Source organism: Haemorhous mexicanus, chromosome 30 (genome assembly GCF_027477595.1).
Source record: "Haemorhous mexicanus isolate bHaeMex1 chromosome 30, bHaeMex1.pri, whole genome shotgun sequence".
Lineage (NCBI taxonomy): Eukaryota > Metazoa > Chordata > Aves > Passeriformes > Fringillidae > Haemorhous > Haemorhous mexicanus.
This window is the reverse complement of record NC_082370.1, coordinates 4990672-5015011: the sequence shown is the minus strand read 5'-3', so window position 1 is coordinate 5015011 and position 24340 is coordinate 4990672. Positions and strand designations below refer to the sequence as shown.

The 24340-nt window shown below is 64.6% G+C and overlaps 2 protein-coding genes across 11 annotated transcripts; one reads left to right on the top strand and one right to left on the bottom strand.

The window, feature by feature from the left end:
* Nucleotides 1-380: 380 nt before the first annotated feature.
* CAMK2B (calcium/calmodulin dependent protein kinase II beta) lies at nt 381-19506 on the top strand. 9 transcript variants are annotated; one of them, XM_059870474.1, is made up of 21 exons: nt 381-513; nt 3131-3225; nt 5307-5366; nt 5510-5564; nt 5645-5710; nt 7673-7745; nt 8420-8522; nt 8835-8918; nt 9392-9486; nt 9684-9806; nt 9886-9969; nt 10259-10301; nt 10737-10811; nt 12786-12823; nt 12905-12976; nt 14413-14457; nt 14680-14728; nt 17235-17310; nt 17395-17489; nt 17758-17992; nt 18058-19506. In XM_059870474.1, the coding sequence occupies exons 1-20, from the start codon at nt 449-451 to the stop codon at nt 17988-17990; spliced, it is 1629 nt and encodes a 542-aa protein (XP_059726457.1). In that variant the 5' UTR covers nt 381-448; the 3' UTR covers nt 17991-17992; nt 18058-19506. The 9 variants fall into 9 exon arrangements, with proteins under 9 accessions (XP_059726457.1, XP_059726456.1, XP_059726461.1 ...); XM_059870473.1 differs by having other exon boundaries at nt 12783-12823; XM_059870478.1 differs by lacking the exon at nt 10737-10811.
* Nucleotides 19507-19652: 146 nt separating this feature from the next.
* Nucleotides 19653-24170, bottom strand: YKT6 (YKT6 v-SNARE homolog). Of its 2 annotated transcripts, none has more exons than XM_059870523.1 (8): nt 24069-24170; nt 23398-23519; nt 21945-22027; nt 21754-21854; nt 21368-21472; nt 21161-21226; nt 20674-20775; nt 19653-20379 (listed from the first exon to the last, which is right to left on the bottom strand). In XM_059870523.1, the coding sequence occupies exons 2-8, from the start codon at nt 23499-23501 to the stop codon at nt 20344-20346; spliced, it is 597 nt and encodes a 198-aa protein (XP_059726506.1). In that variant the 5' UTR covers nt 23502-23519; nt 24069-24170; the 3' UTR covers nt 19653-20343. The 2 variants fall into 2 exon arrangements, with proteins under 2 accessions (XP_059726506.1, XP_059726505.1); XM_059870522.1 differs by having other exon boundaries at nt 24073-24164.
* Nucleotides 24171-24340: the final 170 nt, after the last annotated feature.

The window sequence follows — 24340 nt, the reverse complement described above, 5'->3', positions numbered from 1 at the left end:
CTGACTCCTGTTCTCCTATTGTGGGGAGTGTGGATGTGAGTCTGGATTTGGGGTCCTTGGGGGGATCTGTCGGAGGGAGCCTGGACACAGGGCTGTTTGGGGGGGGGGAATCCCGGGAAGGGGCGTCTGGATATGGGGCCTTTAGGGGTGGGGGCTTGGCATGCCATTGCCGAGGGTAATTTGGGATAAAGGGGTCCCGGGTCGGGGGGTCCGGTCATGGGGCCCTTGTTGAGACCAAGGGGATCCCCCCGGCGTGCGGGGGCAGCTCCGAGGTGGGGGTGCCCGCGGAGGGGGCTGGGGGGATCCCGGGCGGGGGGGCGGCGGGGGCTGTCCCGGGCTGGAGCCTCCCCCGGCCCGGCGCCTCCCCCCGCCCCCCCGCGCCGGGCGGAGCCGGAGCCGAGCGGAGCCGGTGCCGGGGCGGCTCATTGCGGCGCGGCGCGGCGGCAGCATGGCCACCACCGTGCCCTGCACCCGTTTCACCGACGAGTACCAGCTCTACGAGGAGATCGGCAAGTAAGGGCGGCGGCACCGGCCCCGGCCCCGGCTCCGGCCCTGGCCCCGGCCCCGGGGCGCGGCGGGGGCGGGGGGCGCTGCCCGGGGCTCGGGGAGCCGCTCGGTGCAGACGTGACGCATCCCCCCCCCCCCCTTTCCCCCCGGGATGGGACACCCGGGACTGGCCCCCCCCCCCGCCCCCCCCGGGACCGGCCCCCCCCAGCCCACCCCCCCCGGGACCGGCCCTGCCCAGCTCCCCCCCCCCCGGTACTGCCCTCCCCCCGGTATTGGCCCTGCCCCCCCCAATGGCCCCCACCCCTTATACCGCCCCCCTCTTGGGCCCTTCCAGCCCTACCCGGCAGCCCGGACCCCTCAGCTTCACTGGGCCCCCCCCCGCCCGTAGCCCCCCCTGGTCCCTGCAGCCCCCTTGCTCCCCATCCTTATGGACCCTCACCTTTACTCTCCCCGATCAGCCCTCATCCCGCAGTCCCGGTCACCCCAGACCCCTCCTCCATCCCTCCAGATCCCCTGCAGTCCCCAATCTCCTGTCCCTAGAGACCCCCACTCAGTTCTTACAGCTGCCCTTGACCCTATGGACCCTCCATCCTTACCGACCCCCCAATTCCTCCTCGACCCCCCCAGTTTTCACAGATTCCCCCAGCTCTCCTAATCCTGCCCCTGCCTCCTGCAGACCCCCTCAGTCCTTAGAGCCCCCTTGCCCCCATCCCCACAGACCCCCCCATCCTTACAGACCCCCCAGCCCCCCACGTTTCCTGGTCCTTATAGATCCCCATCCTTCCAGATCCCCCCCAAAGTTCCTAGAAGCCCCCACCTCCTCCAGTCCTTATAGCCCCCCCCTGGTCCCTTCCACATCCTCCACCCTCCTCAATCCCCCCTCCCTAGTCCTTACAACCCCTATTTGGCACCACCCCCCCCCCCCCCCATTTTCCAGACCATCCTTGATTATTTATAGGCACCTGCTCCTTTTAGATCTCCCTTTTCAGGACCCCCTTTGCCCCTCACCCTGATGGATTTCCCCATCCCTCCAGCCCCCCCATTTCCATAGGCCCTCCCCCATCTCCACAGACCCCCCCTTACCCCCCCATCCCTCTCCCTCCTGGTCCTTTTAAACCATATTCCCCCCATCCCCTATTAGACCCTTTTGGGCCTTATATAACTCCCCAAATCCACTCCCCCTTTGGGTCCTTACAGACTCCAGCCCTCCTGGGCCCCCCGGGCCTTAATGACTCCCAGGGCCCCTCTGCTGCCCTGAATCCTTCCAGGCCCCCAGCTGTGCCCCCCCATCGTGCCCCCCTCGGGTGGGTGTTGTGGGGAGCTGGAGAGGAGCTGTTTTGGGGGGTTCATTTGCCCCCAGGGCCATGGGGGGTGCAGTTTACCCCCCATCCACGGGCAGGGATTGGCTGGGAGTAAAATGAGGGGAGCGGGGAGGGGGTCAGACCCTTGGTGAGGGGGGTGCACCCCCTCCTAGATGGGGGGACCGTTTTGCAGGGGTGGCTGTAGTCCCTTTGGGGGTGCCAGCAGGGGGAACATGGTGCTAATCGGGGGCTGTTCTCTCGCTCTGCCCAAAATCCAGCCCATCCTGGTTGCCATGGCAACGTGGTCCTGTTTCCCCCTTCCCATCTCTCGGTGTAGCCTGCCAGCCATCGCGCATGTGTCCCCCCGTCACCGGGGGAGGGGGGGGTATTGCTCTTGCCAGGGGGAAACTGAGGCACGGCTCGGGCCAGGACAGTGTGCCCCCCTCAGGGACTGGCACCCACCATGTCCCCTGTCCTGGAGGCCACGTGGGGAAGGGAGGGGTCAGGGCCCTGCGAGCCCCCACTTTTCCCCTGGTGGTGAGAGGGTTGCCACTCTTCTGGCCAGCTTGGGGCCCTTGGTGCCTGGGGACATGGGGAGGTGGGGCAGTGGCAGGAGACAGCCAGGCCCTGCTCCCCTCCCAGGGCACACGTCCCACATGGCTCCCTCTCCGTGGCAGGCCTGGGGTGGTGCTGGTCCCAGCCATGTCCCCAGCCTTCCCAGGGATCTCCTCTGTGTGCCCTGAGGCTGCCTTGGCCCCCTCAGCAAGGGACAGGCAGGGGATGTGCAGGGACACGGGTCCTGGAAGGGGGACAGGAGCTGATGGCACTTGAAGGGGCTGCCGGTGCTTCCACCTGGCATGGGCACGACCCTGCTTTTCTCATCTCTGTCCCTGTCCCTGGGGGGGACAGCTGGTGGCTGCAGCTCCCCATACTCGGAGCTGGGTCCTGTGCCCCTTGCTACCACCACCGCTGTCACCACTGTCACCGCCACTACCATCATCACCATCACCGCCACCACGGCCACTGCTGCCATCCGGGCCACCCACTGTTCCCATGGCAACGAGCTGCCAGTGCTGGATCCTTCCTGCGACCCCCCCCTCCTGTGATGCTGCGTGGCACCGAGCCCCCCCCTCTTTCCCCAGCCACCCCCCGGTGCCCCCCAGCCCCCCCGGCAGGGCCCCCCCTCCCACCCCCGAGTCGGGGTTCACCCCCTGGTGCTGAGTCACGGCGGGTGCAGCCCCCTGACCCGGTGCTGAGTCATGGGTGGGGGCCGCCCCCACGCCCCCCGTGCTCGGGGCCATGCTGAGCCTGTCCCTCCCCAGGGGAGCCTTCTCGGTCGTCCGGCGCTGCGTCAAGCTCTGCACTGGCCATGAGTACGCTGCTAAGATCATCAACACCAAAAAGCTCTCAGCCAGAGGTAGGACCCCCAGGAGCCTGGGACTCCTCAGCACCCCTCTGCCACCCCCGGGGGGACTCCCAGACAGGCCTGGTGCCTGGGATAGCCCCTGGTGGCCATGGCACTGTGACACCTCTGGTACCCCTGGTGCCATGGCAGCCGGGCTACCTGTGGTGCCCATGGCAGGTGTGACAGCTGTGAGCCCAGTGGCACTGGTGGGAGGGATGGCTGAATGCTCCAGGGGTGGGATCTGGCCTTGTCCATCCCCGTTATCCCCCTGCTGCCTCCCCCGGGGCCCCTCAGAACTTCATCTGTCCCTGAGGGGTGTCCTGCAGGTATGCAGGTGTAAGTGGATGGAGGGGAGGGTGTGCACACACAGGTGCCAGCCCTGTGTGTGTGCAGGTGTGAGCTGTGTGTGCACAGGTGTGTCTACATGGGGGTGTGTGTGATGGTGGGTGTGTGCACAGTGAACAGTGGGGGGTACCTGAGTGTGTGTGCACAGGTGTGTGTGCTTGGTGTGCAGGCAGGTGTGAGCGGAGCGCGTGTCAGCCGAGTGTGCACAACAGTGTGTGAGTGTGTGCTTGCACACAAGGGTGGGCACTGCTGTGTGTGCACATCTGTGAGCAGAGTGGGTGCCTGTGGGGTGTGCTCACAGCAATGGGGGTGCACAGGTGTTTGCAGGTGTGGGATGTGTGACAGTGTGCGGGGGTGTGGATGTTCAGGATGTGCACCTGGATAAGAGGCTGCATAGAGTGGCACAGGGGGTGTGTGTGTGGTGTGTGCACACGTGTGTGTGTGTGTGTGTGTGTGTGTGTGAGCTGTGTGCACAGGTGTGAGCAGTGCACACACACGTGTGTGTGAGCTGTGTGCATGTCTATGCACGTGTCTGTGTGCCCTTGAATGCAGACACATCCAGAGGTGCAGCTGCACACACAGGTACACGTGTGCACTCATACAGTGGCTGTTGCAGGCACACACAGAGCTGCACACCTGCACACACCAGCACATGCAGGAACCACCACGCACAGGGGAACAGCTGCACACTCCACACCCCGTACAAACACAGGTACAGCGATGCACATGGGGCAGCCACACACACACATACACCTTTGCACATAGGTACAGCCACGGAGCTGTGTGGCTGCACACAGAGGTACACACAGGTACAGCCACACACAGGCACACTCACCTGTGTGCACAGCTGCAGGGCACGGACACACACTACGCCTGCACACCCACACACAGGTACAGCCACAGGTGCTTGCACTCCCATCTGTACCTGTGTACAGGCAGGCACAGCCCCACACACAGGCCCACAGATGAATGTGCACACCTGTGCACACCTGCAGAGTGTGCGTGCCTGTATCCACATGCACTCCCCACCCATACCTGCAAACCTGTACACACCTGCACACCCCACCCATACCTGTACACACCTGTACACACGTGCACACCCAGGCACACGTGCACGAGCCCACAGGTGCAGCCCCCAGCCCTGCCCCCAGTGCATACCTGCACACCCACAGAGCCACGTGGCTCCCACATGGGCATCTTCAGCTCCTCTCGCTGGGGTTGGGCTGGGGGCAGGTGAGGGGGTGCAGGGCAGGGCAGGTGAGGGGGATGCAGGACAGGGCAGGTGAGGGGGTGCAGGACAGGGCAGGTGAGGGGGTGCAGGGCCGGGCAGGTGAGGGGGATGCAGGGCCGGGCAGGTGAGGGGGATGCAGGGCCGGGCAGGTGAGGGGGTGCAGGACAGGGCAGGTGAGGGGGATGCAGGACAGGGCAGGTGAGGGGGATGCAGGACAGGGCAGGTGAGGGGGATGCAGGACAGGGCAGGTGAGGGGGTGCAGGGCAGGGCAGGTGAGGGGGTGCAGGGCAGGACAGGTGAGGGGGGTGCAGGACAGGGCAGGTGAGGGGGTGCAGGACAGGGCAGGTGAGGGGGATGCAGGACAGGGCAGGTGAGGGGGTGCAGGGCAGGGCAGGTGAGGGGGTGCAGGGCCGGGCAGGTGAGGGGGTGCAGGGCCGGGCAGGTGAGGGGGCGCAGGGCAGGGCAGGTGAGGGGGATGCAGGGCCGGGCAGGTGCCCCCTGACCTCTGCCCCCCCAGACCACCAGAAGCTGGAGCGCGAGGCGCGGATCTGCCGGCTGCTCAAGCACTCCAACATCGGTGAGTGACCGGGACACCGGGGGTGTCACCCCTGGGGACCTGGGGACACCCCGAGTGACACCTGCAGCTTCTGGGAGTGGGGACCAGAGGGTTGGTGGCGGGCTGAGACTGAGCCTGTCCCTGTCCCCATTTGGTCCCCACAGTGCGGCTCCACGACAGCATCTCCGAGGAGGGGTTCCATTACCTCGTCTTTGACCTGTGAGTGTGGCAGGAGGGGCTCAGGGGATGCCGGGGCCCCCGGGGCTCCCGGGCTGATGTGGGGCCTGGCTGTGTTTCAGGGTGACAGGCGGCGAGCTCTTTGAGGACATTGTGGCACGGGAGTACTACAGTGAGGCTGATGCCAGGTGAGCCTTCCCTCCCCGTGCACCCCCTAAAGCCCTGGAGACCCCCAGCCACCCTGCCCTGGGGGCCTGCAGGGATGGGGCAGCTCAGCCAGGCAGGCAGGGGGGCGCCCAGCGGGAGGGGGGTGCACCCCCTCAGCCCCTGTGTTGTTGTAGCCCCTCCATCCTGCTGCTGGGTGGGCTGGGGCCCCCAGCTGGGGCACCCCCATATTCCACTTCCCCCGCCATGCTCCCCCCTCTGCCGCTGAATCCTGGCACTACCATGACCTGTGCTGGGGGGGCTGGTGGCAAGTGGGGGGCCCCAGGGCCCCTCGTGTGCTGTCCCAGCCCCCCAGTGCCCTGTGTGCCGCCGTGTGCCCCTCCCCGTGGTCTCTGGGCTTTCACAACATTGTTTCTCCCCCTCTCTCGTTCCCCCCATCTCTGCCTCCCCCCGTCCCTGTGCCCCTCGTGCTCCTCACCTCCTCCATCCATCCCCCCATCCCTCTGTCCCTCTCGTCTCCCATCACACGTTGCTCGGGCTCTGTGCGTGTGTCCATCTGTGTGTCTGTCCGTCCCACCGCTGCCCTCCGCTCGCTGCCCCCCCAGCCCTTGCCCTCTGTTTTGCCTCCTCCACCCGTCCTTGCCCCCAAAATGCCTCCTATCCTCCCATGCCCCTCTCCTGCCTCTTTCTCCCACCCCTCTACCCCCAACCTATCCCGGCCCCCACTTCTTCCCTCCCACCCCTTTACCTCATCCCACCCCCCAACCTGCCCCCCATTCCCACCCCCTTTACCTCATCCTGACCCCACCCTGCCCCCGTCTCCCACCCTCTACCCCTCCATCCTGCACCCCTTCACCCCATCCCGCCCCCCTCCCACCCCCTTTGCCCTCTCCTGCCCCTCCCCTGCCCCTCTCCCACCCCTAACCCTCCATCCCACCCCCACCCCCGCCCCCCGTTCTGTTTTGCAGTCACTGTGTCCATGAGCTCTTTGCCCGCGTTCCTCCCACCCATCACTTTGCCCCTGAGCAGAGGGAGCCGCAGGTCAGTATCTGGGGGGGGCCGGGGGGGCCATTTCCCCCTCGCTGCCCCCACCCGCGCTGCCCCCGCTTCCCGGCCCCGCTCCGCTCCTCAGGACCCCGCTCTGGTGTGGGGCTTTCTCCTCACTCTTTTTTCTCCCTGACCCCCCTTTTTTGCCTCCCCCCTCACAGGGCAGTTGCCCCTCCCCCACTGCCCCGCTCCCCCAGCTAGCGGGGCCCCCCTTCACCCCCATTTCAGGCTCTCATCCCCTCGCTCCTTCCCTCTTTCTTTCTTGTCTCGTCTCCATCCGCCCCCCATCCCCTGTTTCCCCTTCCCGTGAGTCCTGTCTGGGGGATCCCAGTGTCTGGGCGGCAGCAGGGATGGGGGACTCCCGTGGGGGCCAGGGGTGGGCACAGAAGCACCACTGGGCTGGTCCCCGTGGCTCTGTGCCGAGGGTGGAGCTCACCTGGTGAGCGCTGAGGGGTGACCCCCGGGCAGTGACCCCCCAGAGGATGATCCCACAGGTGTGACCCCACTCAGTGACCCCCTTGGAGTGACAGCCCTGGGATGACGGCCCAGGGTGACCCCAAGGGATGGCTCCCAGACAGGGATATGCCCCCAGGCGTGGTGCCCCCCAGGAAGGAGGGACACCCTCAGGGATGACCCCTCCTCAGGCAGTGGCATCCCCACAGGTGTCCCCCAGGCAGTGACCCACCGCAGGTGGGGCTCTCCCCAAGGGTAACCCCTCTGTATGACCCCCCCAGGTGGTGATGTCCCAGGACCCCCCCCAGGGGTGGTGCCCCAGGGCTGAGCCCCCTGGCCGGGGTACAGAGGGGTTGTCATGCACACAAATCTCAGGTCACCACTTGTTCTTGCCAGTTCCCCTGAGTTTGGAGGTGCAGGCTGGGGACAGGGTGCCAGGCAGGTGGGGGGGTAGCGTACCTCTGACCCCTCCCATTTGCACGCAGCCACTGCATCCAGCAGATCCTGGAGGCTGTCCTGCACTGTCACCAGATGGGGGTGGTCCACAGGGACCTCAAGGTAAGTGTGTCCCCCCACTCCCCCTCCTTCCCTCTGCCCCTCTCCCCCTGCCCAGTTCTTGGGGTCCCCACAAGCCGGGGGTGGCCCTGGCCTGGTGAGTTCTGGGGACTCACTGAGATCTTGCTGGGCTTTGGGGTCCCTTCAGCTTTGAGCACTCCATCCACCTTTCCTGGGGATGCACACGTGTCCCCCAGTTGTGTCACAGTTCTGTGCTGCTGCGGGGGTCTCACTGCATCCCCTCCCATTGCCATTGCCCCGGGGGGAGTGTGAGCTGTGGGGATGGGGGGCATGGGGGTGGGAGCAGCTGGAGCTTGGCTGGGGGTCAGGGCAGGACATGGGAGGGACGGTGGGACACAGGGTGATGGTGGGACACAGAGGGATGGTGGGACACAGAGGGATGGTGGGACACAGAGGGACGGGGGGACGGGGGGAGGCTGGGATGAGGCCAGCGAGACACAGGAAGAACCTGAGCTGGCCAAGGGGCTGTGCCATTGGCACCCTCAGCCATTGGCAGAGGGCACCCACAGCCACAGCCCCACAGCACAGGGGGTGGAGGGGTAGGACCTGGTCACTGGGAGCAGTAAAGTCCCTCTAGTTGCTGCATCCTCCTCTCTGTCCTCCCCCGTGTCTGTGCCCGGTGCTGCCCGTGCCTGGTGCTCCCTGTGCCCGCGCAGCCAGAGAACCTGCTCCTGGCCAGCAAGTGCAAAGGGGCAGCAGTGAAGCTGGCCGACTTTGGCCTTGCCATCGAGGTGCAGGGGGATCAGCAGGCCTGGTTTGGTGAGTGCTGTTGCCCCCCTGTCCCCCACAGCCCCTGCCCACCGTGTCCTGCTCTGGACCCCTGCGCTGTGTCTGCTGTGTCCTTGCATGTCCCCTGAGTCCCTGCTCAGTTCCTGCTGCGTCTGCCCCGGGCCCACCCCTGCCCCATCCCCTACCCACCGTGTCCCTGCCCCTGAGCCCACAGCATCCTGCCCCGTGCCCACCCCTGCCCAGCACATCCCTGCCCCATGTCCCAGTCCCGTGTCCTGTCCTTGTCCCCCTCCCCTTGTGGCTCACCTGTCTCTCCTCATGCTCTCTCTGTCCCTGTCCCAGGATTTGCAGGCACACCTGGCTACCTGTCCCCTGAGGTGCTGCGCAAAGAGGCCTATGGCAAACCCGTGGACATCTGGGCATGTGGTAAGAGCCAGTCCCTGCCCTGGCCCTGCCCCTTCTCTGCCCCATCCCAGACCTGGATCCGGTACCAATCCTGAACCCTGCCCCTGTCCCTGCCCTGATCCCTGCCCAGCCCCTGCCCAATCCCATCCTAATCCCTGCCCCATCACTGCCAGTCCCTTTCTGATCCCATCCCACTCCCATTCTGGCACTTTCCAGGCTCCATTCCAGTTTTATCCCATCCCAGTATCACCCTCTTTCCCACCCCATTTCTGTGCCTGTCCCAGTTCCTGTTCCAGCTCTGACGCCATCCTGGGGCCATCCTGTGCCATGTGCCCGGCAGTGCCACACTGTCCCCTGTCTGTGCCATCCTGCCAGCACAGGGCACGGCCCATGCTGGGAATAATTGCTTTGTCATGGGGACACTGCAGGGCCGGAGGGAGCCAGGGGTGGTCTGGGGTCCCTGCACTGCCCTGACCCCACTCTCCCTGGCCCAGGGGTCATCCTGTACATCCTGCTGGTGGGCTACCCGCCGTTCTGGGACGAGGACCAGCACAAACTCTACCAACAAATCAAGGCTGGGGCCTACGATGTAAGTGCCCAGTGCCAGGGCCCCTTAACTCCAGAACCTTCTGGGACCTACAGCTGATCTGCAGCAGGCAGAGCCGGGGGGTGGCTGTGGGCTTGTCTTTGGTGGCTAGCTGGGGATATGTGGGCATGTGGAGTGACACGGGCGCCATGGGGCTGCCCCTGCTCAGCTGTCACCCCCGTATCCCTGTGCTCCCCCAGTTCCCTTCACCTGAGTGGGACACGGTCACCCCCGAAGCCAAAAACCTCATCAACCAGATGCTGACCATCAACCCCGCCAAGCGCATCACAGCCCACGAGGCCCTCAAGCACCCGTGGGTCTGCGTAAGTGCAGGGTGTCCCCAGAGCATGGCACCCAGCCAGTGACCCTGGCACCTGGTGCTGACCCCCGTGTCCCCCACAGCAACGTTCCACCGTGGCCTCCATGATGCACAGGCAGGAGACAGTGGAGTGCTTGAAAAAGTTCAATGCCCGGAGGAAGCTCAAGGTGAGGGGGCTGGTGGGGAGCTGTGGGCTGGGGACACTGCTTATCCCCCCAGCACCACTCTGCCTCTCCGTGGGGCTCTCCTGTGGGACCCTCCCTGCCCGCTTGGGACCCCTGCCCTGCCCACTGCCCTTCCGTGGGGCACAGTCCCTTCCCATGGGGTGTTGCAGTCCCAGTCCTGTGGGTCCCATCCTGTACCACCCCATCCCATCACCCCATTTGTCCCCCTCCATGTCGCCCAGCCCATCCCAGCCCAGCCCCTCTCCCTGGCTCACACTGTCTGTCCCCACAGGGTGCCATCCTCACCACCATGCTGGCCACCAGGAACTTCTCAGGTAAGGGGGGGCTCCCCCTGGCCGGGGGGGCCGGGGGCCGCATCCCCCCTCCACGCCCCCCCCCGGGCCGGTGCCCCCCTCTCTCTATCTCGCTGTCTTTCTCTCTTTCTCCCCTCCCTTCCTTAACCCCCCCACCCATTTTTTCCCCATCGGTGAGGACGGGGCATGTGGTAGCCAAGGTGGGGCCGGACGCGCCCCCCGCCCCACGCACACGGCAGCAGGTAGAGCCCGGTCCCCGTGTGTCCCCCCCGCCCCGCTGGCTGCGGGGGGCGACACGGGGAGGGGGACGGACAGCAGCAGCCCCGCCAGGCCTGGGGCCAGGGTGATGGGCGCCCCGAGAGCTCTCGCTGGGGGGGGGAAGGCGGGGGTCCCGGCCGCAGCCCCTGTGGCCCCCTAACAGGAGCTCCGCTCCCTCTCTCTCTCTCCGGCCCGCAGTGGGCAGACAGACCACCGCTCCTCCCACCATGTCGGCGGCCGCTGCCGGGGCCCCGCTGGGGCTGGTGGAACAAGGTAGACGCGTCCGCAAAGGGCCCCCCCGGCCCCCCGGCCCCGCTTGGTCTCTGTGTGTCCCCGGATCCTTCATCCCCACGTCACCCTCTTCTCCCACCCGTCCTCTTCCCTGCCTCCCACCTCCCCAACGGGTTTCGGGTGCCCTCCTCGGAAATCGGAGCGCATGCATGGCCTCCCGGCACTGCCCCCGCAGCCTCTCCCCCGTCCCCGCGGGCACCGAGAGACGCCGCTGTCCCCCCGCTGTCATCCCGCACCCGGCCCCGGGGAGGGGTCCTTGCAGCAGCTCCCACCCCCAAGGCGGGGCTGCTGAGTGCCTGACCCTGGAGGGGACACACTGGTGGCGTCCCCAGGTGCACACAGGTGACATCCCCAGGTGCACGGTGGTGGCATCCCCAGGTGCCCATCTGGGTCAACACGGGGAGCTGGGGTGGGGGGTGATTTTCGGGTATGCCTCCCCACTGCTCCCACCCCTCCTGCACACAGGGGGGGCACAGCAGTGCATGAAGGGGGGGAGGCAAACAGGCTGCATGTCCTGTGTCCCCCCGTGCCCCCCCTGCGTCCCCACCCTGCATGTGCCCCCCTGCACGTGTCCCCCCGCCGGCATGTGCCTCCCCGTGGCTTCTGAGAGCTGCAGCCAGTGTTTGTGGTGCCGCGAAACACTCGGCGGGTCTTAAACCACCCCACACCAAGGGCTACCACCGGCCCCCTTCCAGGGGTCCCCCTCTCCCGCCCCCCAATTCGGCTCTGGTTTAAACCCCCACCTCTCAGCGCCCGCCTGCTTTCAGAGGAGGGACCGGGACCCTTGGGGACACCCTGCTAGGGAGAGAGGAGAGACAGGGCCACGGGGGAGGGATGTGTGGGTCATCTCCCCCTCCTTTGGTGCCGATGGGTGCCCTGCTGTCACTGGACTTGTCACCACACATCTCCCCCCAGCTTGTGATGCCAGCCAGGGGAGGCGTCCCTCAGTGTGGAGGAATGATGAGGCTGCTCTAGATGACACCCCCTGCCCTCCACACCCCCACAACCACCTGTGCCCCACCACGTCCCCGTCACGGCCAGAGGTCGTAGTAGCAGTGACAGATGCTCATACCCGTGCCCGTCCTTGTCCCCCTCCAGGGAGACGGGGGGGCACAGGCGGCTGTCCCCGCCCCCTGTACTCAACTCATCTTTTTTATGTTCTTTTTTTATGTTTTTCCCCTTTTCCTCCTTTCCCCCCTCCCCATTTCTCTCTTGCCCCCCTCCCCACTCCTCTCTCTCGCTTTCCTCTCTGCATTTCTCCAAGGTAAGCCAGCCCTGCCCCCCCACGTGGGGGCTACCAGGATGGGGACCCCCCTCAGGTTGGGGACACCTCCTTCCCCCAGTCTGAGGACCCACTGAGTGTGGGGACCCTTCCCTCCAGGGTAGGGATGGGGATCTCCACAGGTTGAGGACATCCCTCCCAGGCTGGGGACAGCCCCCCAAGGTTGGGGACCCCCCTGAGTTTGGGAACCTCCCACTAGGAGGGGGACACCCCCCAGGATGGTCCCACAAGGTTGGGGAAACCCCTCCCTGGGTGGGGACGCTCTCTTCCCCCAGGATAGGGACCTTGCTGAGACTGGGGACTCCTCCAGGTGGGGGACATCCCTCCCAGCATGGAGAACTCCCCCAAAAGGGGGATTCCCTAGGATGGGGACACCCCACCCAGCATGGGGACTCCCTCCTGTAAGGGAATACCCCCAACATGGGGACACCCCTCAAAATGGAGCCCCCTTAGAATGGGGACACCCCTCCCTGCATGGGGACCACCCCTCTAAAATGGGGACCTCCCCCAGGATGGGGACTGCACCTTCCTGGTGTGCTCCCCCTCTCTGGCACTGGGGTAGCAGGTGCTGCCCAGGGTGGGATCGGGCTGGGTGGCTGGGAGGAGCCTGGGTCTGGGGGGACCTGCGTGCCCCTCGTGTGGGGGGACACTGACGCTGTCTCCCCCCGCAGCAGCTAAGAGCTTACTGAACAAGAAGGCAGACGGCGTCAAGGTGAGGGGCCCCAGAGGCCGGGGGGGCCCAGGGGGGTCTCCTTCCCCCCATGGCACTGAGCCCCCCATCTGTCCCCTCCAGCCCCAGACCAACAGCACCAAAGGCAGCGCCGGCGTCACCAGCCCCAAGGGGACCCTCCCGCCCACCGCTCTGGTAGGTGACCCCTGCCCTGCGCCCCCAAATCCCCCTCCCATGGGATCCATCCCACAGCCCATCCCATCCCATCCCATCTGGCTGCTCCTGGGGAGGGGGTGTCCCGAGGATGGAGAGGGGTGTGCAGGACGGGGGCACAGGGGGACCCCGCCGGACAGAGCAGGTGGGTGAAGGGACAGCCCCGTGTCTCCCTCAGCCGTGGGGACAGTGACATGGGTGAGGACACGCTCGTGCAGGTGTCCCACGTAGGGACAAGGTAGGTCCAGGATACGCACACAGAGATGTACCTGCCATGGGGTGCCCACCTACCTTGCTGTAGGTGGGTGCAGGATGAGGGCATGAGGATGGGGACAAGGTGAGTGCAGGGTACAGCACAGATGCCCCATAATGGGGACAAGGCACAGGCAGGAGGAACCTGGTGACACAGAATGCAGATGGGTGGAGGGCTGGGGGGTGGGGACGCCCTGCGATGCCAGTGGCAAGGCAGGTGCAGGTCACAAGGATGGGGCTGCTGACCTCGCAGGTGAGGTAAGTGCAGGATCCAGACCCGGGACTGCCCAGCTGGCGCAGTAAAGGCATGGCTGTCTGGAACAGCAGGTGCAGGATTTGGGGGTGCTGTGGCCATGCCAACAGCAAGGTAGGTGCAGGATGTGGGTGCAGGTGTGCCCGTTGTGACCTTTATGGCACGAGGGGTGCTACAAGGGCGGGGGCATGGAACCATGAGAGCAGGATGCAGGCAGGGTGATGCCCAGCTGGCACAGAGTGCTGTGCACTGGGGAAGGTGTGCCTGGCTGGTCGGTGAGTGCAGGATGTGGAAAAAGGGGTGCCCACCCCACACAGTCAGAGTGGGATGGGCAGCAGGGAGCTGTGGATGGGGGTGCTCAGGATGTGGGCACTGAGATGCTCAGGATCCAGACACAGGGACGGTTGGAATGCAAGCCAGGGGATGTTTGGGATGCAGGCAGTGGGATAGTTGGGATGCAGGCACAACAGTGGTCTGGGTGCCAGCTGAGGGATGCGCAGGGATATGGGCAGTGCTCGGCGTGCAGGCAGCAGGATGGTTGGGATTCAGGCACAGGGATGCCCAGGATGCTCAGATGCATGGTGAGTGGAGCCCCTGGGCACCGGGATGCAGGACAGGGGCACAGAGCTGGCCCCCAGCCCAGCCCATCCTTTTGGCCTCACTGCGTCTCTCCCCCGGCTCTGCCCACCTCTTTCCCCCCTTTCTTCCCCCTCCATGTCTGTGAATTAAACCATTTGGCTTTGCTGGACTAATGACTCTCTGCTTCTCTTCCCCCTTTCTATCCCCTTCCCAAACCCGGTCTGGGTCTCTCCTCGCCCCTGTCCACGTGCTGCTCAATCCGTCGTCCCTCCTCGTTGTCCCCTCCGGGCTCTCGCTTCCCCCACCCCGCCTGTCTCTCTCCCTTCTCCTGTAGGAGCCTCAAAGTACCGTAATCCATAACCCGGGGGACGGCGCCAAGGTACCGCTGCCCGCCCTCCGCCTCCATCCCCCGCATCAGCCATGGCCGGGGGGGTGACAGGAGCGCGGGGGCCGTGGGGACAGCGGGGTCCCCCCGCGGCGTCCGGCACTGCCGGGGTCCTGCCGAGCCCCGGCCGGGCTCGTCCCCCCTCCCCGTCCCCCCCGGGGCCAGGTCTGACCCCCTGTTTGTGTCTCCCCCCCACCGCCGCCGCCCCGCGAGCAGGAGTCCTCTGACAGCACCAACACCACCATCGAGGACGAGGACACCAAAGGTGACGGGCGTGGGGGCGGCTGGGGTGCACTGGGGTGCACTGGGATGCACTGGGAGGGAGCTGGGTGCACCGGGGTGGTGCTGGGATGCATTGGGTTGCACTGGAATGGCACTGGGATGCACTGGGAGGGTCTTTGAATGCACTGGGGGGTGCTAGGATGGCGAAAGTATGCATTGGGGTGCACTGGAATGGTACTGGGATCACCTGGGATGGCTTCAGGATGCACTGGGATGGCACTGTGATGGACAGTTGTGGAATGCACTAGGATGGCACTAGGATGTATTGGGATGCACTGGGAATGTGTTAGAATGCACTGGGGGGAGCTGGGATGTGCTGGGATGACACTAAGATGCACTGGGTGCACTGGAATGGCACTGGGATGGCACTGGCGTAGCAGCAGGATGCACTGGAGCAGCACTGAACTCCATTGGGAAGGAGCTGGGATGGCACCAGGATGCCTTGGGATGGCACTGGAATGCACTGGGATGGCACCAGGGTGCGTTGGGGTGGCACGAGGATGCACTGGGAGCGTGCTGGATGGAATGCATTGGAATAGAGCTGGGATGCTTTGGCACTAGGATGCCTTGGATTGCACTGGAATTGCATTGGGATGAACTGGGGGGGACTGGCATGGCACCAAGATGCAGTTGGTGCACTGTGATGTGCTGGGGCAGCACTGGAATGCACTGGGTGGGATCTGGGATGGCACTGGGACATTTCTGGGATGCACTGTGAGAATGTTCAAACTCACTGGAATTGATCTGGGGCGTGAATTGAGCTGGGCTGACACTGGGATTCACTGAGGTGGCACCAGGATGCGCTGGGAGCATGCTGGGGTGCACTGGGAGGGTACTGGGAGGCTTTGGGGTGCACTTGGATGAAAATGGGATAGACTGGGACATGCTGGAATGGCCCTGGAATGGCAGCTGGGGTTAGTTGAAGAGGCACTGGGATGGCATCAGGATGCACTGCAATAATACTGGGACATCCTGGGATGGTACCAAGAGGTTCTCTGGGTAGAACTGGGCTGTACTGGGCTGTACTGGGATGTACTGGGATGCCCTGGAATAGCAGTGAGGTACAGAACGTTGGCACTGAGATGTGGTGAGAAGTCACTGACTCAAACTGGACTGTACTGGGACATACTGGGATGGAAATGGACGGTGTTGGAATGCACAGAGGTGGCACTGGGATGCACTGGGAGGGCACAGGAGGGACGTTGAGATGCACTGTGACAAACTGGGCTGTAGCAGAGTGGCACTGAGGTGGTTGGAGCACATGAGGGTGACAAAAGAATGGACTGGGGAGCACTGGGATACAGTAGAATGGTACTGAGATGAATTGAGATGCACTGGAGTGACAGTGGGATGCCCTGGATGGAACTAGGGGATACTGGAATGCACTGGAATGGAGCTGGGGTGCACTGGGATACACTAGAATAACACTGGGACACAGAGATTGGCACAGACATGCAGTGAGATATTACTGGGATGCACCAGGGCAAACTGGAGTGTACTGGTATGCTTTGGAATAGCACTGGGAGATACTGGGATGGAACTGGGCTGTGTTGGAATGCACTGAAGTGGCACTGGGATGGAACTGGGGTGAACTGGAATATACTAGAAGGGCATTGGGACACAGTAGGTTGGCACTGGGTTGCACTGAAATGCAGTAGGATGGTTCTGGAGATGTACTGGTGTAAACTGGGATATGTTGGGATGCCCTGGAATGGTACTGGAACACTCTGGGATGTGTCTGGGATGTAGTGGAATGGAGCTGGAATGCACTAGAGTGTACTGGGCTGGCACTGGAATGCAGTAGGGTTGAGCTGGGGTGTATTGGAATGCACTGGGCTGGCACTGGGATGCATCAGGGCACACGAGCAGCTCTGGGATGCACTAGGATTGCACTGGGATGCATGGAACTGGGAGGGTACTGGGATGCACTGGGAAGCACCAGTATGAACTGGCTGTTCTAGAATGGCAGTGGGATGTACTGGACTCGAAGGAGTAGTGCTGGGAGGCCCTTGGAGCTACTGGGACAGGCTGAGCAGGCACTGGGATGCTTGAGCATGCTGGGAGGGCACTGGGAGGGCACTGGGATGGCAGGGGTGGCACTGGGCCAGCAATGGGATGTGCTGAGAGGATGATGCCAATATTGCTGTGGCAGAGCTGTGGGGGTCCGGTCCTGGGAGCACAGTGGTCCCTATCTGTCCCCAAGGGGTGTCTGTCTGTCCCCATAGTTTCTGTGTCTGTCCTCGAGGTCCCTGTGTCTGTCCCTGTGGTCTGCCCTGTCTGCCCTCCTGGTCGGTCTGTCTGTGCCAAGGTCCCTGTGTTTGTCCCCATGGTCTGTCTGTCTGTCCCCGAGGTTTTTCTGCCCCCAAGGTCTGTCTGTCTGTCCCTGTGTCTGTCCTCAAGCCTCCCCTCATGTCCCATGACCACCCCGTTCACCCCCCACGGTGTCACCGGGGGCTGGGGCGGTGGCGGTGACAGTGGCGTGCCCCCAGCCCGCAAGCAGGAGATCATCAAGATCACGGAGCAGCTCATCGAGGCCGTCAACAACGGCGACTTCGAGGCCTACGCGTGAGTGGGGCGGGGCTGGGCGGGGCTGGGGCGGGGCCAAGTGGGGTGGGGCAAGGCGGGGCCACTCTCACCTGCTGCCTGCAGGAAGATCTGCGACCCGGGGCTCACCTCCTTTGAGCCCGAGGCACTGGGCAACCTGGTGGAGGGGATGGACTTCCACCGCTTCTATTTCGAGAACTGTGAGTACCCGAGCTGCCCCTGCCCGTCCTCTCCCTGGCCAGCCCAGCCCGACCCCTCCTGCCTCCTTCACTGTCCCGTCTCTTGCCCACTGCCTGCCCATCCTGCTCACCTCGCTTGCCTGTCCCCAGCCCTCCCCTGCTGGGCCCTCTGTCCGCTTGCACTGCCCCCACCTCTGCCCCTTCTCTGTCGCCATCCCTGCCCCATCCCTGTCTGTTCCCTGCCCGTGCCCGTGCCCGTGCCAGCCCCGCTCTCCTCGCCGCCCCGCAGTGCTCTCCAAGAACAACAAGCCGATCCACACGACCATCCTGAACCCGCACGTGCATGTCATCGGCGAGGACGCGGCGTGCATCGCCTACATCCGCCTGACGCAGTACATCGACGCGCAGGGCCGGCCCCGCACCAGCCAGTCCGAGGAGACCCGGGTCTGGCACCGCCGCGACGGCAAGTGGCAGAACGTGCACTTCCACGGCTCGGGGGCCCCCGTGGCCCCGCTGCAGTGAAGGTGAGCCGGGCTCGGCCTGGGGGGACGGGGAGCCGCGGCGGTGGCTCACGGCGGTGTCCCCGCAGAGCTGGCGGTGGCTGTCCTGGTTCCAGCCCGATGGAGACGGCGATGGGAGCCGAGGCGGCAGCCGGAGCTGCGGCCCCCCGAGCACGCGTCCGCATGCCTGTCCCCCCTACCCCGGCCCCGCTCCCCCCTCCGGTGCCTGTGTTTGCAGAAAACAAAAAGACAAAAAAAAAAAAAAAAAAAAAAAAAAAGATGAAGACCACAAAAAAAGGAGAAAAAAAAAGAAAAAAAAAAAAAGGGGGAAAACCCACCAAACCCACCCCAATCCCAAACCCCCACCCACACCCCCAAATCCAACCCAGCCGCTCGGCCACAGGCGAGGGCGCTGGGGGGCTCAGCCCCCCCCCTTGGCCCGTCTCTGCTGGGGGGGAAGGGGGGTCCCGGCCCCCCTCCCGGCTGTGCTCATGGCGTGTTGCTGTCGCTGGTGGTGGATGTTGTTCTTTGGGCTCCGCTTTGCTCTGTCCTGCCCCAGCCCCTGTACATAGAGAGAGCTATTTATTTTTGAATTCCCACGGGGGTCCCCAGCAACGGGGGGCTGCCAGGGGTTGAGTGAGGTGGGGGGGACAGGCAGAGACTCTCTCCCCCCCAGCCCAGTCCAGTGCCTCCCCTGGGAGTGCTGCCCGTGGGGGCCCGAGGCTGACCCTGGGCACTGCTGCGCAGGGAACACGAGGGTGCCTTGGGGAGGGTCCACCAGTGGCACCCCCGTGTCCCCACCCCGCTGCTCCCCACCCCAGCACCCCCTGTCACGGGTGCCAACTCGGGGTGCTGGCAGGTTCTGGCAGGGGGGACGTGGGTGCCACATCAGGGGGCAGAGGGCAGCTGGGGGTGTTGGGTTCGGGGTGGGGGGCTCAGCACGATCCAGCCAGCACTGACGCAGCATTGAAAGCACTTTAGACTAAGAGAATGGGTCTCTTAGGGGGCACAGGCTGCTCCGCCGGGCCCCCCAGCACGGGGGCACCGGCAGCACACCCTGCACCCCCCTCCCACGGCCAGCGCCCGGGGGGACCCGGCCCCCCCAGCCCGGGGAGGCTCCACTCCACGCCAGGTACTCCCCACCCATTCCCCAGGGCATCCCCACCACGCTGAGGGCTGGTTTTGGCTGGGGGGAGGGGGCGGGGCGGGCGGGGGATATTAATTATTTTTTAATTATTCTGTTGATTTCTCTGCATGCCCTTTGCGCGGGAGCAACCCTCGGGCGCTAACGCTGTATGTTGAGGAGCTGAGCTGTTCCTGTCCCATGAATGCTGGTGGATCGTTGCCAAATTTTTCTCCTTCCTCCCCTTTTCTCTCATTCTTTTTCTGTCTCCCCCTCCCCAGCATATCCCCCCATCCCCCTCCCCCCCAAAAAAAATCCCTTCGTCTTTTCTTTCTGAGCCTTGTAAGTGTAAAAGATGACTCTGATTTCGTTTTTGTCTCGGGAAAACTGCAAATAAATTATGAGGAAAAACCAACGATTAGTAAATAAGAGGTGGAGAGAGGGAAGGCCAGGTGCATCCATCCCTGCTGGGGTGCCCAGGATGTGTCTGACTGAAACCCCACCCGGGACGCCACAGAGAGGAACGGGGCTGCAACTGCCAAAGATGAGAGGACCAGGGAACAACTGCCAAAGACACTTTATCCCCTGGCCGTGCAGCCAGGGCATAGAAACAACCCGAGGTACAGCCCAAGCCCAGCCTTTCCCTTCCCGACCAGGAGGAGGAGGAGGCAGCGAGGGCTGCTGGGCCCTGGTGGGTGCTGAGCCCCCCACCCCAGCTGTGGCAGCAGGGCAGGGGCTCTCAGGTGCAGGGTGGTGAGTTCCCCCCTCCCCAGCACCAGGACACAGCTCCGGGCTCAGAGTGTGGGGAGGAGCTGCCCAGGGAGGCAGAGAGCACCTCCCACCCAAAAAACCTTCTTCCCTTCCCCCCTTGTCCCACCCCCCAGCTCACCCTTAGGACACAAATACATAAAAGCTGCCTGGGCTGGCAGCAGGGGCTCTGCCTGCCCCCTCAGCCCCCCGGCCAGCAGTGGGGGGCTCCTCCAGGCTCAGGGGGCTGTGAAGGCAGGGGAGTGCGTGGCCAGGTGCCCCCTGGTCCCAGCTGTCCCAGGAACAGCAAGGGTGGGGGTCTTCAGTGTGACCAGCCCCCGGGGTGCTGGCCCGGTGCCAGCCTTGGTGTCCCCTCAAGGTGGACAACAGTCACATCAGCCCAGGGGGCTGAGGACCCCCGGCCCAGCCCCAGGAACAGCCCTGGGGGGGCTGTGGAGGGGGGTGCAGGGCTGGTGCTCCGGAGGTGGAGACCCCGGGCTCCAGGTCACATGATTTCACAGCAGGAATTCTGCTTTCGGGCCTGAGAAGAGAAGGAAAACCATCTGTGAAGCCCCCCGAGGGTCTAAGGGTCTCAGGGCCACCCCCCTGGGGTCCCACACAGCCCAGAGGAGGACAAAGCACAGAGGCTGGTGGCCCGGAGGCTCCTGTTGTTCTGGGGATTTAGAAAGCAGCCGGGGCTGGGGCACGAGGCTCCCTCCAGGCCCAAAGCCTGCAGCACCAGGGGGGATCCCTGCCTGGCCCCCCGAGCTGTGCCCCCCAAGGGTGACCCTCCTCCCTGCCAGCCCCTCAGGGAGGGGTCACCCTCCACACCCACCGTTTTGTAGAAGGCTTTGGACTGTGCCCCCAGCACCTCCGACTTGGAGACCAGGTCGTCCAGCTTCTCCCCACGCTCCAGCAGTGATTCCATGGTGTTGTGCTGCCAGGGAAAGGTGTGCTGAGCCCCAGCCCCAGAGCAGCCTGCAGCACGAGGTGGGGGTGCCACCACCCCTCACCCACATTCCTAGAGCCCCTGCAGCCCCAGGGGAGATGGGACTTGGCCAGGGGCAGGGAGAGAGAGGAGGTGACCAGCAGGGAGGAGACTGGCATGAGGAGCAGGGGCAGAGCCCTGGTGCTCGTGTCCTGCCAGCTGGGAAAAGCCCAAGGAGGAAAAGGGGGGAAAGGCAAAAAGGGGAAGAGAAAAGGGAGCTCCCACCCCAGGGAGGTCTCTGGGGAATGGCCTGGGGGGCTCTACCCTGCCCCAGCAGGTGCCCCAGGGCCCCTCTGGCCTGTGCAGGCACCAGCACCCAGCCCTGCAGCCTCACCAGGATGATTTTGGTCTCGTCCAGCTCCGCCTGCACTCGGGTCATGGGGTCAGCATCACGGGGGTTCTGGGGACAAACAGCAGGGAGATGCTGCTGGCACCAACACAGGGGCACCAGGGTGCACAGGGTCCCAGCAGGTGCCAGTGCTGCCCAGATGCCCCCTGCCATTTCCAGGGCTGGGGGAGCACACCTGCAGGGGGTCTGTACCTGGTATTTGCTGAGGTATCCATCCAAGGCAGAGTAGCTGATGGTGGCAGGTGACCCTGAAGGCCAGTCCATCTTGCTGACCTGCCTGGAGAACTCCTCCAGCACCTGCCAGGTGAGGAAGCAGCAGTTAGGAGCCACAGCTGTGGGGCCACAGTGGCTGGAAGGGTTTTGCTCATCAAAATAGGAGATCTGGAGATTTTGGGGAAGGGACTTCACAGCTCATCCACAGCCCTGCCATGGCAGGGACAGAGCTGGGGAAGGGGCTGGAGCCCCAGGAGGAGATGTGAACAAACAGCCTTGGCAAATAATGGCCAGGCCGAGGTGGCCAGCCCTGAGTGCCTGAAAGCCCTTGTGTGCCAGGGCAGGGAGGCTGGAGGAGCCCTCACCTTGTCCAGCAAGGTGAAGCAAACCCTCTGGGGATACTCATTGTCTGCAATCACCACTCCAGCCAGCCCGTCGCTCCGCACGTACACGTGGCACAGGTACTCTGCCAAGGAAACTCCTGTCAGGGTGGCAGCAGCCCCCCCAGGCTCTGTTTGGGGGTGCCTTTTCCCAGGGGGGCCAGGGAAGCTCTCACCTTGCTCCTTGACAGAGGCCCTGCTGCCCAGCGCCGAGCGCTCCGCGATCAGCTGGCTCGTGAAGGTCATGAACTCCTGCACGCTGCGGGGACAGGCAGGGCTGGGGACACTGGGGGCACTGGGGACACTGGGGGCAGGCTGGGGACACTGGGGACAGGCTGGGGACAGGCTGGGGAGCCAGCTGTGCCACAGCCCCCGCTGTGCTGGGTAACAAGCCCTGCCCCTGCCCCCCGAGCAGCGGCAGTCCCCAGGGGAGCACCCAGAGCCCCCCGGGGCAGCGACAGCCTCTGTCCTCGGGCTGAACCTGCTTTGTGGGGATTTGGCAAGCAGAAACACCCCTGAGCCCGGCTCTGCCTGGCCAGCAGCTGGTGACCAGCTGCAGCATGGAAGGAGCTGGGCTGGGAGGGGTGTCTGACCCCCCAGGCACCCAGCCACTGTGAGTCAAAGGCAAGGAACACCCCTAAGCCAGACTTGCTCTAATGTGGAGAACACTGCCCAGGCTCAGGCTCGTCCAACAGGCTCCTCAGCACCCCTCAGCAAGGGAAAGGAGGCCAGAAGTGACGAGCAGGAGTCAAACACAGTTGTTTCCAGGACACCCCATCCTGGGCAGGCTGGGATTAGCCAAGGTGAGCCAACACAGTCCCCAGCCCAGCTGGGAAACCCCAGGAAGGGATTTTTACCAGGGATGGGGTACAGAGCTCACCAAACACCAGGGAGGGGGACAGCTCCTGCCTGGGAGGTGATGGGTGCCAAGGAAACGTCACTGGGCACAGACTGGGGTGGCTGACTGGTTTTCTGACAGCCTCCCACTGCTGGGAGCAGCTCCAGAGGGGAAACTGCCTCCCAGTTTACATCCCTTGAGGGGTCTGCACTGCTCCCAGCCCAGACACCAGCTCCACAGAGACCCTGCACTGCAGGGAAAGCCCAGCCCAAGGACTCCTGGACATCCTGAACATCCCTGCTCCATCAGAGGGGGAGCACAGACACCTCTCCCCACGTGGAGGGTCCTGCAGCCAGCCCCACTGCCCCAGGGTTTCACACACACCACGGAAAAACCATCCGAGACCACCAAGTCCAGCCAGGTGCCAGCTGGATGCCAGGATGTGTCCCCAAGGGCTGATTTCCACTGGGAATTCTGATTTCCCAGTGTTCTGGAAGGAAGTGGGCACTCAGTGCCTTCCTCTGCCTCCCTGACCCTGCCCAGTTCCTCAGCCCAGCCCTGTGCTCCTGCCCAGCAGGTTCCACAGCCCTGCTCATCCCAGATCCAGCTCAACACACCCCAGACATCACACCTGGGCCAAGCATCATCTGGCCAAGCACCAAACCCAGGGAGCAGCTCTGGCGTACCCTCCCCCAGGAAAAGCCTCTCCCAATGCCACTGCAGCCCAAGAGCTGCTGCCTCCCCTGCCCGAGGTGCTCCTGAGCCAGCCCCCAGCAGCTGCCCAGCCCCACCTGGATCTCTGGAAGAAGTTGAAGGTGGACACGTCGTAGGCAGCTTTGAGCAAGTGCACTTTGGGGTCACCCTTGTAAAGGACACTTAGGCTGTAGAGCCTCATGGCGGCGGCTCGGGGGGCCTGGGGGAGAGCAGGGGCTGGGCTGGGGCCGGGAGGGGGCCGGGACACCCCGGACCCCCCTGGGGCTCCCCCAGACCCTCCTGCCCACCCAGGCAGTCAAACCCCTGCCCCTGGAGGCCTCTACCCCCAGAGCCTCCCCTGGCTCCTCACCCTGACCCCTGCTCAGCCAGGCCAGGCCAGGCCAGCCCAGTAAAACCCACCCCAATATAACCCAGTAAAACCCAATAAAACCCAGTAAAACCCACCCCAATACAGCCCACTATAACACAGAATAACCCATTCCAGTAAAACCCAGTACAACCCACCCCGGTATAGCCCAGTATGACCCAGAATGACCCAGTATGGCCCAGTACTGCGCAGTATAACCCAGTAAAACCCCCCAGTACAGCCCAGTGTAACTCAGTATAACCCACCCCAGTATAGCCCAGCCCCGCCACCCAGTGTATCGCGGCCACTCCCGACTACAACCCACTGCAACCCAGCCCTCGGCCCCCGGGAAGCCCAGCTGCCTCCGAGACCCCCCCGGGACCCCTCGGGACCCCCCGGTACCGACGCGGCGGTCGCGGCTCAGCGCGGGCGGCGGCCGGGCGGCGATGGGCGCGACCCGGAAGTGGAACACAGCGGCCGGAAGTGTCTGCCCTGCCACGGGACTCCTCCTGCCGTGCGCACGCGCCAAGATCGCTCCGCCCCATCAGCCTTCTGGCCAATCAGCGCCCGCCTCCTCGCATTCCGGCGTCAACCGGGCGACCAATCAGCGCAGCCCGAGTTGCGGCGCTCGTTCCTCGGGGCGGACAGCAGGGGGCGCTGTGGCCTGCGGAGCA

What these genes read in the sequence shown, in the direction of transcription:
- CAMK2B (XM_059870473.1), top strand. Translation starts at nt 449, where the DNA reads ATGGCCACCACCGTGCCCTGCACCCGTTTCACCGACGAGTACCAGCTC. An exon ending in TCAAGGCTGGGGCCTACGAT is followed by an intron (nt 9,487 to 9,683) that starts GTAAGTGCCCAG and finishes GTGCTCCCCCAG; the next exon opens with TTCCCTTCACCTGAGTGGGA. An exon ending in GGCCACCAGGAACTTCTCAG is followed by an intron (nt 10,302 to 10,736) that starts GTAAGGGGGGGC and finishes TCCGGCCCGCAG; the next exon opens with TGGGCAGACAGACCACCGCT.
- YKT6 (XM_059870523.1), bottom strand. Translation starts at nt 23,501, where the DNA reads ATGAGGCTCTACAGCCTAAGTGTCCTTTACAAGGGTGACCCCAAAGTG. An exon ending in GCTTCACCTTGCTGGACAAG is followed by an intron (nt 21,473 to 21,753) that starts GTGAGGGCTCCT and finishes CTCACCTGGCAG; the next exon opens with GTGCTGGAGGAGTTCTCCAG. An exon ending in CCAAAGCCTTCTACAAAACG is followed by an intron (nt 20,380 to 20,673) that starts GTGGGTGTGGAG and finishes TTCTCTTCTCAG; the next exon opens with GCCCGAAAGCAGAATTCCTG.